We start from the raw sequence: 13,846 nt of genomic DNA, 5'->3' as shown, positions 1-13,846 counted from the left end.
GTTCACACTAAATCTGACCCTAATCAATGTGTTACGGCCCTAGCTGGGCCTCCTGAAACTGCCCTTGTGTGGGCGTGGTGTTTTTCTCCACCTCCTCCTTTCTTGCTCCACCCCTCTGTCTCTCTCTCGCTTCTTCTCTCTCCCCAGGACACAGCTGCTGCTCATTGGCCTCGTTTACCACCTGGGCCCAGTCAGCAATCACCTCTCTGAGGTTATATAAGCTGGGGATGGACTGGATGTGGGAGGGTGGCTTTCTCTGGTGTCTTTGTGTTGTGTGTTAGGTGTGTGATTGTCCTGCCTACGGTGTGGAGTGGTAGGAGCAGTGGGAGAGGTTTCTGGTGGTTTTTTGCTCTGTGACTTTACATGGCTTTGTGCTAGGTCTTGGACAGACAGCCGCTTTCTGAATAGTGAGTAGATGGGCTTGTGGGCCCTGAGAGTGTCTCTTCGTGGTGAGGCGTAAAGTAGGAAGTGTGGGAAGTGCCTCCTTTTTTTTGTTTAGTAGTGTTCTTGTCTTTTGTTGCTGCGAGTGTTTCTGTTGTTTCTTTGGCATTATTGGTAAAACGGCGTTGCCGATGTTGTGCCAAAAAGTGATTGTCGGCCAAAAACTAATTTCCGGTATTTGCCAAAAACTGATTGCTCCTATTTAAACTGCTATAATGTAACCTTGTTGGGCTAATATGTTAAACATATGTCAAATGCATCCCTTATGGATGACATAAAGTCATCTTGAGCCACAAACAACATTAGTGTAACAAGGTAGAAGCCGCAGTCAGTTTTTGGCAGTGACTTTTATATAACCTTTATTTATGCAGTTAAAAAAATCTCATTAACATTAAAAATGTCTTTTGTAGGAGTAAGTTGGCCAAGAGGACAGCAGAAATGGCAGCAAATATTACAATAGTTCTGTAAAAATATTTTAAGTGGGGAGAAAGGACCGGATTGGTTATAATGTAAGTACAATAACACAGAGTTGTAAAGATACTTGAAAAACAGATCATTTTTAATTCTATATGTAACCCCTTTGTAAACCCTGTTCACCGAAGTCTATTTACGAACATACGTGACGATATTACACATAAAAAAAAATACACAGAAACATTGGAAATCAGTTTTTGGCAGACAATCACTTTTTGGCACAACACCGGCTCTTAAGTTAATGTCGTTTGTGATAAAACTATATTATTTGTAATAAAACTATATTATTATAGAATAACTCTGTATGTTTTCCTTTTCATTCTGTTTCCGGACCCATTTGTTACTCTTCCCCTCACTCGCACGCCTAGACCCCTTCGGGGGGAACGTAACAAAGTGGGGGCTCGTCCGGGATCGGAATGAAAGGAGTTGAGTTAATTACGATTGTGAACAGGTGTTTGTGTGTTGTGTGAGGGTCATTTGACTAGCTGCTGCTCTCCCTGGCTAGAACAGGGGAGTGTCTAGCTGAGCGTTTGCTCTTCCTTCGGACACTCGTTTTTGTTTTGCCTTTTTATTTTCGGAGCAAACCGGTGGGGATTAATTCTCTGTTGGGGTAGGTTTTTTGGTGCCTTGGCACTTGATGATTTGCCTTTAAAGTGGCCTCGAGCCTGGTACGCTCCAGAAGCTAGGTGAGGCTAGGTTCTGAGTAGGCAGGACTGGGGAGAGGGTTGGTAGTATTTTAGTTAATGGTTGACTTGACACAACACGTTTTGTTTGCCTATTTTTGTTTTTGTTTTGTTTTTTTTGTTGTGTAGTGAAGGTGTTGTTTGGCCCTTGGGTGGTTAATTTGTGTTTCGGGCCGATTTGAGTTTTCATGGCCACTTTTGATGTTTCTGGGTTTATGGCAAAGCTGTCGCTTGCCCTGCTGGACGTTTGTAGGAAGAGGGATCTGCAGGAGGTGGCAACACATTACGGGATCAGTGTCTCCACTGGTCTAAGCAAAGCGGAGCTGAAGGCCACTCTGGTGTCCGGGTTGTTGGAGAAGGGGGTGGTTGTAATGCAACCCCCAAGCACACCCGGTCCGGCTGGACCAAGTGCAGCGCCTCATGTTCCAAGCCAGGTCGTAGAACCATCAGTGTCTACACCTGTGGGCCAGGGGCTGCCCAAGGGCGGGCCAATGACGCTGCCCCGTTTTGATCCACTCTCCACCCAGTCATCAGAGGGTTCTAAGCAGGATGCTAGGCTCAAAGTCCATCTGGCTCATCTCCAGCTGGAAAAGGAGCAGCTCGAGAGAGAGTTCCAGCTGAAAAGGGAAATAGAGCTTAGGCGTTTGGACGCGGAACTGGCTAGGGCCAGGGAGGTTGAGTTGAAGAAGGTGGAGGCGGAGACTAAGGTCAAGCTGCGACAGCTGGAACTCCAGCAGGCCTCCTCCCCTCCTGTGGCGGCCTCGCTGTCACAGACAGAGGTGCAGTTTGATGTAGGCAGGAATAGTCGTCTGGTCCCTGTGTTTCGTGACACTGAGGTAGAGATTTATTTTGAATCATTTGAACGGATAGCGACAGCCTTGGGTTGGCCACGGGATGCGTAGGCCATCCTGCTGCAGTGCAAGCTGGTGGGCAAGGCACAGGAGGTTTGTTCCTCGTTGTCCACTGAGTGCAGTTTGGATTACGACAAACTAAAAAGTGCTATCCTGTTAGCCTACGAACTAGTCCCAAGGCTTATAGGCAGCGATTTCGGGGGTTGGAAAAGGTGCAGGGTCAATCTTTCCTGGATTTCGCAAGGGAAAGAGTGCCCTCTTTGACCGATGGTGTATGGCCTGTAAAGCTGCAGACCTAGATTCAGTACGGGAGTTAATTCTCATTGAGGAATTTAAAAACTGCATCTCCGAGCGGATGGCAGTATATCTGAATGAACAGAAAGTCTCCACTTTGCAGCAGGCCGCGACACTGGCTGACGAGTTCGCACTCGTCCATAAAGCCAGTATCATTAAGCAAGAGCGACGCGACTCACTAGCAAAGGCTAACGGTGCTAGTGGTGAGCAAGGCACAAGGGGGGAGGTGCCTGTGCCTCGTCCCAGGTCAGACCGTAAGTGTTTTTTTCTGTTTCAAGTCTGGCCATTTAATAGCTAATTGTGGGGCCTACAAACAGAAATGGTCAGTCTCGAGGGCTAGGATTGTGCCAGCTAACAATGGTAATACAGGCATGGTGGCAAGAGCCAAAACAAAGCTCTGTTTTTTCTGCCACAAACCTGGGCACCTGATTGCTCGCTGTCTGAAAGTGGTGAGGCGTAAGTAGGAAGTGTGGGAAGTGCCTCCTTTTTTTTTTTCTTTTTTTTTTCTTGTTTAGTAGTGTTCTTGTCTTTTGTTGCTGCGAGTGTTTCTGTTGTTTCTTTGGCATTATTGGTAAAACGGCGTTGCCAGCTCTTTAAGTTAATGTCGTTTGTGATAAAACTATATTATTTGTAATAAAACTATATTATTATAGAACAACTCTGTATGTTTTCCTTTTCATTCTGTTTCCGGACCCATTTGTTACTGGTCCCCTCACTCGCACGCCTAGACCCCTTTGGGGGGGAATGTAACACAATGTAATATGAGTCGATCAAAGAAAATGTTAGTTTTGGAGAATTTGAAATTATGAAACTGACCATTATGAAACTTTTTGTTTGTGTATTTCTTTATTTTTTTCTTTTGCATACCATGTCAAGCTTTTCTGTATATAGTCATATCATAGATTTAGGAGCAACCAAGTAATTGATTAAAATGTTTTATTTTATTTTAACAATCATCAACTTCATACACAGGGTTCGTAGGGGTGCTTGAAATCCTTGAAAATGCTTGGATTTTAATATTGCCTTTTCAAGGTTTGAAAAGTGCTTGGATTTCGGATTTGGTGCTTAAAACTGCTTGAAACTGTAACCATATTTCTTTCAACACAAATAACTATTTGAATAGTTTTCTTATCAGATTGTCGCAAAGTCTGAAAGCAAAATTTCTCCGCATGGGCTGCCTTGCACCTCTGCATGTCAGTCTGTTTCAATGTGTGACTGTGTGAATCTGTTTATCGTGAGAACCTACACATTAAACAACTTAAAAATTATAATGGCTTCAAGCTCACATTGAGACCTGTTGGGCACTATAAGCCACTAAGACAGTTGACAAATTTGTGTTTTTGTATATGAGTATTTCATACTTTAAGGCTGCCTGTTTATTTAAGGCAGATGAAGTCTTATATGCTGAATTGAACTATGTCATCTGTTCAAAGCCTCTCCCAGTCAGTGCTATTCTCCATGCCTGTCATACTGTACATGATTTTATTAGCACAAACACGTTAAAGGTGATCATTTAAAACTTTAACAATAATACAGAAAGCAATGTAGTTAAACATCTTACAGTTTGTTTTGAATGAACTTTAAAAAACAAACACAAATCTTTCTCCTATTTTTTTGTGTCACATAGGAAAGAAGCATCAATATCTGATGTGTAGACTTATTAATTTGGTCTTACTGAGGTGATGCGAAGTGAAATATGCATTCTGTTTTTTTGGTAATGTGCTGGAAAAGCTTGAAAATGGACCTTGAAAGTGCTTAAAAAGTGTGTGTGTGTGTGTCAGATAAAGCCATGCATTACATTAAAGTCACTGTTGCACAGACAGTTGTCGTTGACGTAATTAAGTGGCTGCCAGGGCCCTGTTTCAGAAAGCCGGTTTAGAAAACTCAGAGTTAAAAATGATACTCAGGGTTGAGTAACCCCGAACTGTCCAACTCGGAATATTCGGTTTCAGAAAGGCTGATAACAATTAGTTCAATCAACGCGGAGTTGCTTTAACCCCAAGTTAAGCGCGCGCATAAAGCCCTGATTAGTGGAGCACAGATTAAGCGAGTCACCATGGAGACGGAGGGAAAGAAGGCGCGGTCAATGTATTTTACAGCGCTTGAGGCCGAAATTCTGATGGCAGCATATGCCGATAACATGCAAATTTTATGGGAAAAAAAGTAACACAGCCTCAGCTGCAAAAGAAAGGAGCATGCATGGCAATACATAGCCGACAGAGTCAATGCGTGAGTGTTAATTTAAACATTGATCTAGGATTTCCACCCATTTAACACGTTATTTTATTATATTTCATTTTATTTTTTATTTTATATATTTTATTTTGTGATGTGATGTGAGCGCAGGTGCAACCCAACAGGCCCCAAACGTTCCTGGCAGCAAGTAAAATGAAATATAAAAATGTAGAGGAAGAGGGTCCAGCCACTTCTCCAACAAACCTTTCCTCAGTAAGATGTTCAGCACTGATTTACAACCAACCTAAGTAGGCATGTACTATGAATGTCAATGCTATTTTCTGTGTTTCAATAGCTCCCTGTAAAGCAGCTGTACAAGACCTGTTTGATCAAGAAAAAAAAAAATGCTTTTGGAAATGGAACACTTCAAGCAGCAGAATGGAATGTGAGTGCCATCTATACAGCCAATCACGCCTGGGAACCCTGAAAATAAATGTAAAATCTAAGTAGTAGTTCAAGTATCACCACATCATGAATTAAGTTTTGTTCATCCTGATACCTGCAATTTTGTGGAATCCCTCTTTGATAAATCTTGTGGGTCTATGACCGGGGAACACCACAAACGAGTACAAGAGACGTTTCAGTGCAACTGTAACATTCCTGACTGTCCGACAGACGGTAGCCTTGGAAACGTGCTCAGCGCTTCTCACCTCTCTGTAGTGTTGGAAATGAAAGTAGGAGCTAAAAAATATTGTATAAGCATATTGCTACATTACGTCATCAGGTGCAAAAGATACATGTCTGCTAGTCTTTAAAATCAGTTCTTTACAGTAGAAAGTGTAACGCTGTAATGTTTTGGCTGTGGGATGCGGTCATGTCATTGCAGCATTTTTCAGGTGAGACCTCTGCTCATGCACTGCTGCTATGGCTCTCATTTATACACACACACAAAAAAATAGATTCACACACACTCGCACCTTTAACTGCTTCTCAATGTTTCATTAAGTGTCCGTTCATAATGGAGACTCTGGGACTAGATTGCTTCATGTCACTTTATAATGGGATTGTAATTGGATCTTTCTTGAAGGAGAGCTGGTGAGAGGAGTTTTGCACATCAGGGATGAAATGAGAAAAAGACGGATTACAAAGAAAGACAAAATCAGGCATTCGTAATGTTTTGAGTTTGCAATGAAGAGCTCCCCCTCCCATTAAAATAATGTGATCCAGGATCTCCCTTCTTAAAGGACCTTTAGCCTTTCTAAAAGATCCATGTTGTAATTGAGGTAAAGTCTTGAGCTTTGAAAAAAAAAAAACTGATATTGCAGTGTGGACTTTTCTGGAATTTAGCTTGGACCACGTCCTCATTTTAGGTAATGGCAGATGACTTGAACGTGAATTGAGGCTGTGGGTTGGGGATGACCTCAGAGGGGGCTGGCAGCGGCTCCCTGGCCAGCCATATCCCCATATACTAATGAGAAGTGAATGAATTGTAAAAGCGGAGGGAGCGAGTGTGGGGCATGGAAACGAAATAACATATATAGGTAAATGACCAGAAGGGGCATGTATTGAGGTGTGGTCCCACTCCTGAAATTCAGATAAATTATCTCCAATTAACCGCCACTGATAATTGGTGGAAGCGTAACTTCTAGATTTCTGCAATTGTTTCCCTGCTTTTTTTAAGCATTTTAAACGACCCAAAATTTTAGTGACCGAAAAATAAGGTTTAGCTGGACCTGTACCATGTGCTCTTGTGAGTCACAGATTTAACTTTTTTAATTCAGTCAAGCCTCAGCAGGCACAAGAACTAAGGCAAATGCAGCAACTAATGAACAAATAAATAGTGAATAAAATAAAAGTGGTTCTCTTTCAAAAACAAAGCTTGAACAAAATAAATTAAATGTGTCCATCAAGGCACTTTTCTTTAAATGTGCCTAAGTGACATTTAAAGAAAATGTCACTTAACATAACATCCTGCAAAACAGGTAGAATGGTCTCAGTGTGCAAAATTAGTGACGTACTGCCAGTTTTGTAGTAGTTCATGCCTGATCACGTTGTTCAGTGTAGAATAAAAAAGACGGGATCTGTACAAAAAACAGAACTCCATCCTGCAATGTTATATGTGTATTGTTATCTAGGAAACTAGCTTAGCATTTCTGTTCAAATTCAATATAATCCTGCTGTGTATATTCCAGAAGATAAAGAACTCGGATACTGTGGTTTCTGCCCGTGGCACTGAGCTGGCCCAGAGGAGTTCCCGGAGGCCTTTTCAAATCTCTAGAACCCCTGTCTGCCCTGATGTGCCCCACACTGTAATCACAGCTGCATTGTCTGAAACACAGAGAAGAGCTTCTTGCAGTCATTTTACCATTACGCCACACTGGCCAACATCTCATTTATTGTGCCGTGGAGACAGTTTTCCTGTGAAATCACCTTAAAACTAGAAAGCACTGTGACCGCCATCCATTCTGTGTCTCGTGCCACTTGTTAATTACCCATTGTGTGGTACCTGCCTGTGGATATAGGCTAGCTTGACAAGCTAACAGAGAACCTTAATTGGACCTGACAAGCAGATACTTTGGTCTGTGGTCGCTGCTCACACTTCTGAAATGTTGCCCATCCAGTGCTTATTAGCAACACTACTTCAGTAAGCTTAATGAAACAAATTCTTCATCTGTAAACGAGGCACTGAAAGAGAACATAAAATATATGAAATGCTTTCTTAGCCGTCTCCTGCTCTAGGGCGAGGTAGAGAGATGGAAGCATTTGTCTACATGTCTGACAGAGAAGCACAGGAGCTCTGGCAGAGTTTGCGTCTACATGCGGGCATGACTGTGTCCCAAACTAAGTGACAGATTGCGTGGTGTCATGGCATGACATTTCAGCATCAACCTGAAGGAAAAATGTCAATACCGCATAAAATGATACACACACTTTTTAAAGCAGAAGAAGTGCATGTTAGTGCAGCCTGACAGGCTGATTTATTGTATGAGATCCAAATTCTCAGCAAGTGGGTTAGGGACATTCATCGTAATGCAGTCTGTCATTGTGATCGGTCATCATTTTGTTCCCCCTACTGAGACATTTCAGTGAAATCCAATGAAAAACTGTATGTCAGACATCCTCATCACTTTTTATGTTGTGTGTGTTTGTAGCTTTTGTGTAAATGGACGACAGGTGGTTGTTGTTAAAAGTATGTCCAGGGATCTGAGTAAATCATGTAAAAATGTATGTGTGCAGGAGAAGACCCTGAGACAAGACGTATGAGGACAGTAAAGAACATCGCTGACCTACGGCAGAACCTTGAAGAGACCATGTCCAGTCTACGGGGGACACAGATCAGTCACAGGTAGGCGTGCAGGCCTCTTTACTTTGAACGCCTAATGGATGACCCTAATCTGAAGATGCAACAACACAACAGTTTCTGGTTTTTATTCAGATTATTTATTTTTGTATAGCACCTTTCAAGATAAAAATCACGAAGTAAACACCCTAAAAATAAAACAGGGGCCAACAACAGAACCCTGTGGTTTACCATGTGAACCAACAGAACCAACCTCAACCAATCATGTGTTTAACCAGATATGCCTACCCAGTGCTTTAGCCCCTGGATCAATATTTCCACAACCCAAATATAGAACATCCTCTGTTCGCAGAGTCATATATATCATCACATCATCATCGCCACTAAAAATAAATATATAAAAACTAATTTTTTTTTTAAAAGTTGTAAAAGCACAGATTACCCAAGTGAGTTTGTACATCTGACTCACTCTGTACAATTTATCAGAGAGATATGTCCCCAACTATTAATGATATTCGCTCTGTAAGCATGCCATCTTCTCCTCCACATATCCTGGATTTAATTAAAAGCAGGCGCCACCTTCCTCACCAGCTGGCACACATGTAATGGCATTCAGGAGTTGATGGACAACCAACACCTTAAAAAGCTGTCCTACCTGTTAGCTGTAGGCAACGTAGAGAATCTAGTGAAAAGATTGCGGCGCAGGCAAAGACAAAATGATCTATTGGTTTATATCAGCTCCCTGGGCAAAATGATCTCCTCGTCTCTCTCCTTCTCCCTCAGTCTATTATTTTGTGTGTTTTGCCCCATTTACAGAGGAAGATGGTGGCCGGGCTGTCGACAGCCATGACAGATGGCAGTCTGTGTGTGTGTGCATGCTTTTGTGTTTGTTTTCTACTCCTTTATTCCTCAGAGGAGTCTCAGCCAGGCACAATCAATACAGCGGCATTGTCTTACCACCACATTTAATCCAATGGGACCCACAGTTTTGGGTTGTGAGGTGTCTGATTGGTCAAAGGAGGCAAGGCTCATTTTCATGCATCCGCACCACAAGGGCAGTCAGCGTGAAGTATTTGAAAAATGCATCATCATACCGCCACATTAGCATTGTGTATGGTGTATATGTGTATGAGATGAAGCAGTGGAACAGTAAAACGGTAGGTACTGGTATAAGGTGGCAGCAGTATGGATCACCGCTCAGCTTTCAGTCATTAGACCGAGTGTAAAATGGGAAGTCAGCTTGTGAATGTTTGAATGTAAAGAGAGCCTTTGAGTTTGAATACCAATTCTGTCCACAACAAAAGCCCAGCCAGGCTACCCTAATCTCTCTCCTGGATAAGAAATGGTGCTAATCACCAAGAAGCTTAGTACCTCAGTTAATTAATCACTGTTACGCTCGAGCAGACATGGCTGTCATATTCATTCCTCTGTCCTTCTCTTTGCTTCCTATTTAGGAAGCACTTATGTCTGTTTATACCCCAGCCGAACAGACTGCAAGATTAAGCAGTTAGTTTTAGCTGCTGAAACATACTTAATTTACTTGTTCAAGAGTGACTAGAAAAACAAGTGAGACTATATTTGCCAAAGATAGAATAAATAATTTGTCTATGCACCACTAAATGAAATAAAATGAAATAAATGAACAAGGACCAAAAAGTCTTCCCTTTGAGATGCTTTTGCAGTGAAGCATCTTACAGGAATTTTTTATGCTCTGTACTCAAGCAAATTTGCTAAGCATGACTTTCAAGATAGGGATCTTGTTTTCATTATCTAAGCAGGATCAGATCTAACAAGACCTATGAGCTAGTTATAGCTTGATGATTTTGATAATTATGGCGTTTGACTCATTACATTCCCATTTTAAAAGATTTTCTGGTATTTGTCCCCTTATCAGTGGGAAAGAGAGATACTCCAAATTAAAATGGTTACTCTAACACTTGAAGTTAAAAGCACATTATATGGCAGTTTTGATTGAAATGGGGGGATGATGCTACATCTAGATCCCATTACTAATTAACGCCATCTTTGGAAACTGATCGTAACTTTAGAAGCAAGTTTGCAAATGTGATTGTGTAGCTTACTCTACGTTTTTCTCCAATAGGCTCAGTGTTATGTGATTGCACACTCTGCTACATTTATCTGTTGTTTAATTAGCTTTGATATTATGTCAGAACATACTGAAACTACGCCCTTGTCTGGAAGATGGTGAGGGTTAATGTTACAGAAAGTATTGACCCGCTTGACAGAGATTCATGTGGTTAAGTTACGGTTACACAGGCTCTGAAACAGTCTCCTTCTCTCATTGAACTGACCTTGCTTTTTGCCATCGCACAGCTTGAGTGGCATTCACGCCATTGTTCAGATATCCAGATGCGATGGGGCCCTCACATACAGCCCCACATTTAATTTACTGCCACTTTTTTCTATGCGAAAAACTCCACCTGTGAGGAAAAGCTATAATCTTCAAGGACAAACCTAGCACAGCAAACAGTCGAGGGATATCGCCCCCTTTTTGTGTCCACCAGTCTGCTGGCACCTGAGAGATTGCTGTTTGGTCCCAAAGGGATTTAGCAACCGCCAGACGACATTTTAAACATAATAGCTTCCTGAGACCGGCTTGTTTATTCTGTGTTTACGTTTGGAAAACTGTGAATATAGGACGGCTTAAATTATTCATTGCTTTGTAACTGAGGAGATTCTGAGTTGATATATAGGAATTAAGAAGTGAGCATGAGTTTGCTTTTTTAAATGTGCAATAATATGTGTACAATGTATGTGTCAGTAGCATTTTTAATGTCTGCAGCCTTACTGCAAAAGTTCTAAACTCACAAAATACTCTACAAAACATGCAAAAATGTTAGCTGTCACATATGTATTTTCTTCCCTCAAAAGTTGGAGAGTAGCAACTGTGTAATCCACCAAATGCGCTGCTATCGTTGTTAACCTGATTATTGTGAAGGCAGAAAACAGTTTCAATAACTGCAATTTTCCAATAATGACAAAAAATAGATATTTTGCAGATTAATTTTTTTCCTGCCAAATATTCCTAGGTTTTCCTGTGCCCTACTAAAAATTCACTTCTTCAGTAGTTTGAAAGGTAATGTTGAAGTAAGTTGAAAGTAAAAAAAATTCTGTAAGTAAAATTATTCCTTAATTTCATAAAAGACAGTAACTTATATAGTTGTCTAAAATAATAGTTAATAGCAAGCAATACAATATTATGATTTATAATCTGCAATCAGATCCACAATGAAACATATCACATTTTATACATTTTGTATACATTATCACATTTTGATACCATCTGTCTGCCTCAGAAGGATGATGGTGACTTGAACAGCAAGAGTGCAGAGTTGTGAATCTGAAAAACACACCATGATGTGCAGTGTCTCTGAAGTGCTGCTAATGACAAGCTCCCATGAACTGGATATTAACACAGAGCTCATTAGTAGCTGCAAGAACAAGGTCCAGCGTATTTATATTAAGCATTGCTCAGCAGTTAGCAGTGTCCTGCTGTCAACATGCATTATTTCCATGCCAAGCCCTTAGACAAGCGCAAAATAGTCTCAGATTTTTTTGGCTGTAGTCTCCTGTTCTATAGATAATGGAAAGGGTTTGTGGGAAATGTGGTCTTAATATTGAACATTTTTGATTGCAGTGTGTGTGTGTGTGTGTGTGTGTGTGTGTGTGTGTGTGTGTGTGTGTGTGTGTGTGTGTGTGTGTGTGTGTTGACATGAGTATTCATATGTGGTGGGTTGGATGTGTAAGGTATCTCAGCAGTTTTCCTGTACTTGCTGCTCAGGCATATTCTTGGTTTTCATGCCTATCTGAACACCTACATGGAGAATTGCTCTCAGTTTATCTGCCTTTCTCATTTTCTCTCTCTGCTGCCTGGAGATAAAGATAAGCTGATTAAGCGGGCCACATTGTGTGTGACTGGTTAAATGATTTTGATTTCTATACTGTGGCAAATTGATTTTGGATTTCCATATTTGGGTGTGATGGCTTGTAAGATAAGCATTCTTTCTCTTTTAGCTAGACACTATAACATTGAATCGCCTACATCACTGGCCATGTGAGCATGTGTGTGGATCTCACGAGGTGTTGATAAAGATGTGTAGTGAATATGGGTGACATTGCTGTCCTTCTTATGTTGGCACTTGGCATCTCAGGGGTGCAGCGTTCTGTCCTCTCACGAAGCACACACACACACACACACACACTACTGTTCTCACACCTCTAACACTGCTATGTGTGAGACACTGTTTTAAAGTGTCACTGCTTTTGTCACCTAATGAGACTAGTGTGCAGAAGCAAAGGCCTCTCCTACTACTCCTACTACTATCCTGCATTTCACTTGCCTGATGTGCTACAGTCAGTAAGCCAATATGCAAGAAATTATATAAAATGTTATTAAATTATAAATATGCAAATAATGCTTTTGTTTGGTGTGTGATCCTAAAATCATTATATCCTATCCTGAAAAACACATGATTTGTAGCGCCTGTTTCCACTTTTTTTATGTGCATCATTTCAATTTCATGCTAGTATTCTGTCCACAGAAGGATGTTTGTGATTGGAATGCACATTACCAGCTTTTCCTTAAAGTAACAGATTGTCAGAGATGCCTGGTTTTATGTTAGGTCTGTCCATTCTCTCATTATTTGACTGCAGTGTACTCTTTTCCCCAGTAGAGAGAGCCCAAGTGAGTTCCCGCTTTTCTCACTGAGATTGCAGATATGCTGTAGTGTGTGGAGTTGCGGGGCTTGGTGTCCAGTCATTTTGACTCATTTGCCTTACTTCTATTATCCTGTTACTTCACATAAATAATTAATGTTTCAGGCTGGATTTTGCTTTCATTCCATGCAATAAATCATCCTGATCTTTAAAATGTGACAATTCTTACATGCAGATCCTGGTAAAGACTTGGAGGGGAAAAGCAGCAGTTTCTCAGTTAGTGGAGGATGGTCATGGTAGGGAGTCAGTGCTTTTTGGTCTCTGTGCATCATTACATGTGTTGGCAGCTCTTATTTTCTGCCATTTCACTTATTATCATGGTGCCTCTTTTGTCTCTATCTCTTGTGCTCTTATAGTACTCTTTATCAAACATTTTTTGGCATTTTTTGTTATTAGTGATTAAAACAATGAGATTTAATACAGATTTCATGAGATGGGTTGGGAATATTACAGCAAGTATTCCAAATTATTCAGATTGTCTTCAAAATAGTCAAACCTGCCAGTGACTAGATGCACTGGCAGGTGCTTATTGTTGTGACATTATCAGATGTGTTTTGAAGAGGTTCATTTCCCTTCTTTAGCCTTGTTAGGGCACCTAATCCAAATGTTATTTTCTATCAAATCCACTTGATAGTTGGGCGGAAGCAGAGCCTTCCCTCCATTTCCATCTCTGTGTGATGTACCGTGATGCTCTGACACAAGTTCTCATGGGAGCCTTTCTTTTCTCCTCCCCCTTCAAGTTAAAATGCTGGAAGAAACAGCACTTTACAAAGGTCACACACTTTTAAATGCAAGTGTACACACACACACACACACACTCATGCATGCACGCACCCACACGCACAAACAAGCACAGTGTTAGAAAAAAGGCATGTGAGATGAAGGGAGTG

The 13,846-nt window shown here is 41.2% G+C and overlaps 1 protein-coding gene across 3 annotated transcripts in view; it reads left to right on the top strand.

Annotated features, from left to right (window-relative positions):
* The window catches only part of nav3 (neuron navigator 3), a 198,355-nt gene that overhangs the window by 118,520 nt on the left and 65,989 nt on the right, over positions 1 to 13,846 (top strand). For all 3 annotated transcript variants that reach the window (XM_039600943.1, XM_039600942.1, XM_039600941.1), the window contains exon 10: positions 8,156 to 8,264. In XM_039600943.1, the coding sequence (XP_039456877.1) occupies positions 8,156 to 8,264 (109 nt within the window). The remainder of the gene's footprint in view (positions 1 to 8,155; positions 8,265 to 13,846) is intronic.

This window comes from Oreochromis aureus, linkage group 17, assembly GCF_013358895.1.
Source record: "Oreochromis aureus strain Israel breed Guangdong linkage group 17, ZZ_aureus, whole genome shotgun sequence".
NCBI classification, from domain to species: domain Eukaryota; kingdom Metazoa; phylum Chordata; class Actinopteri; order Cichliformes; family Cichlidae; genus Oreochromis; species Oreochromis aureus.
Note: the sequence above shows the minus strand (reverse complement) of the source record. Positions and strands in the feature narration are given on the sequence as shown.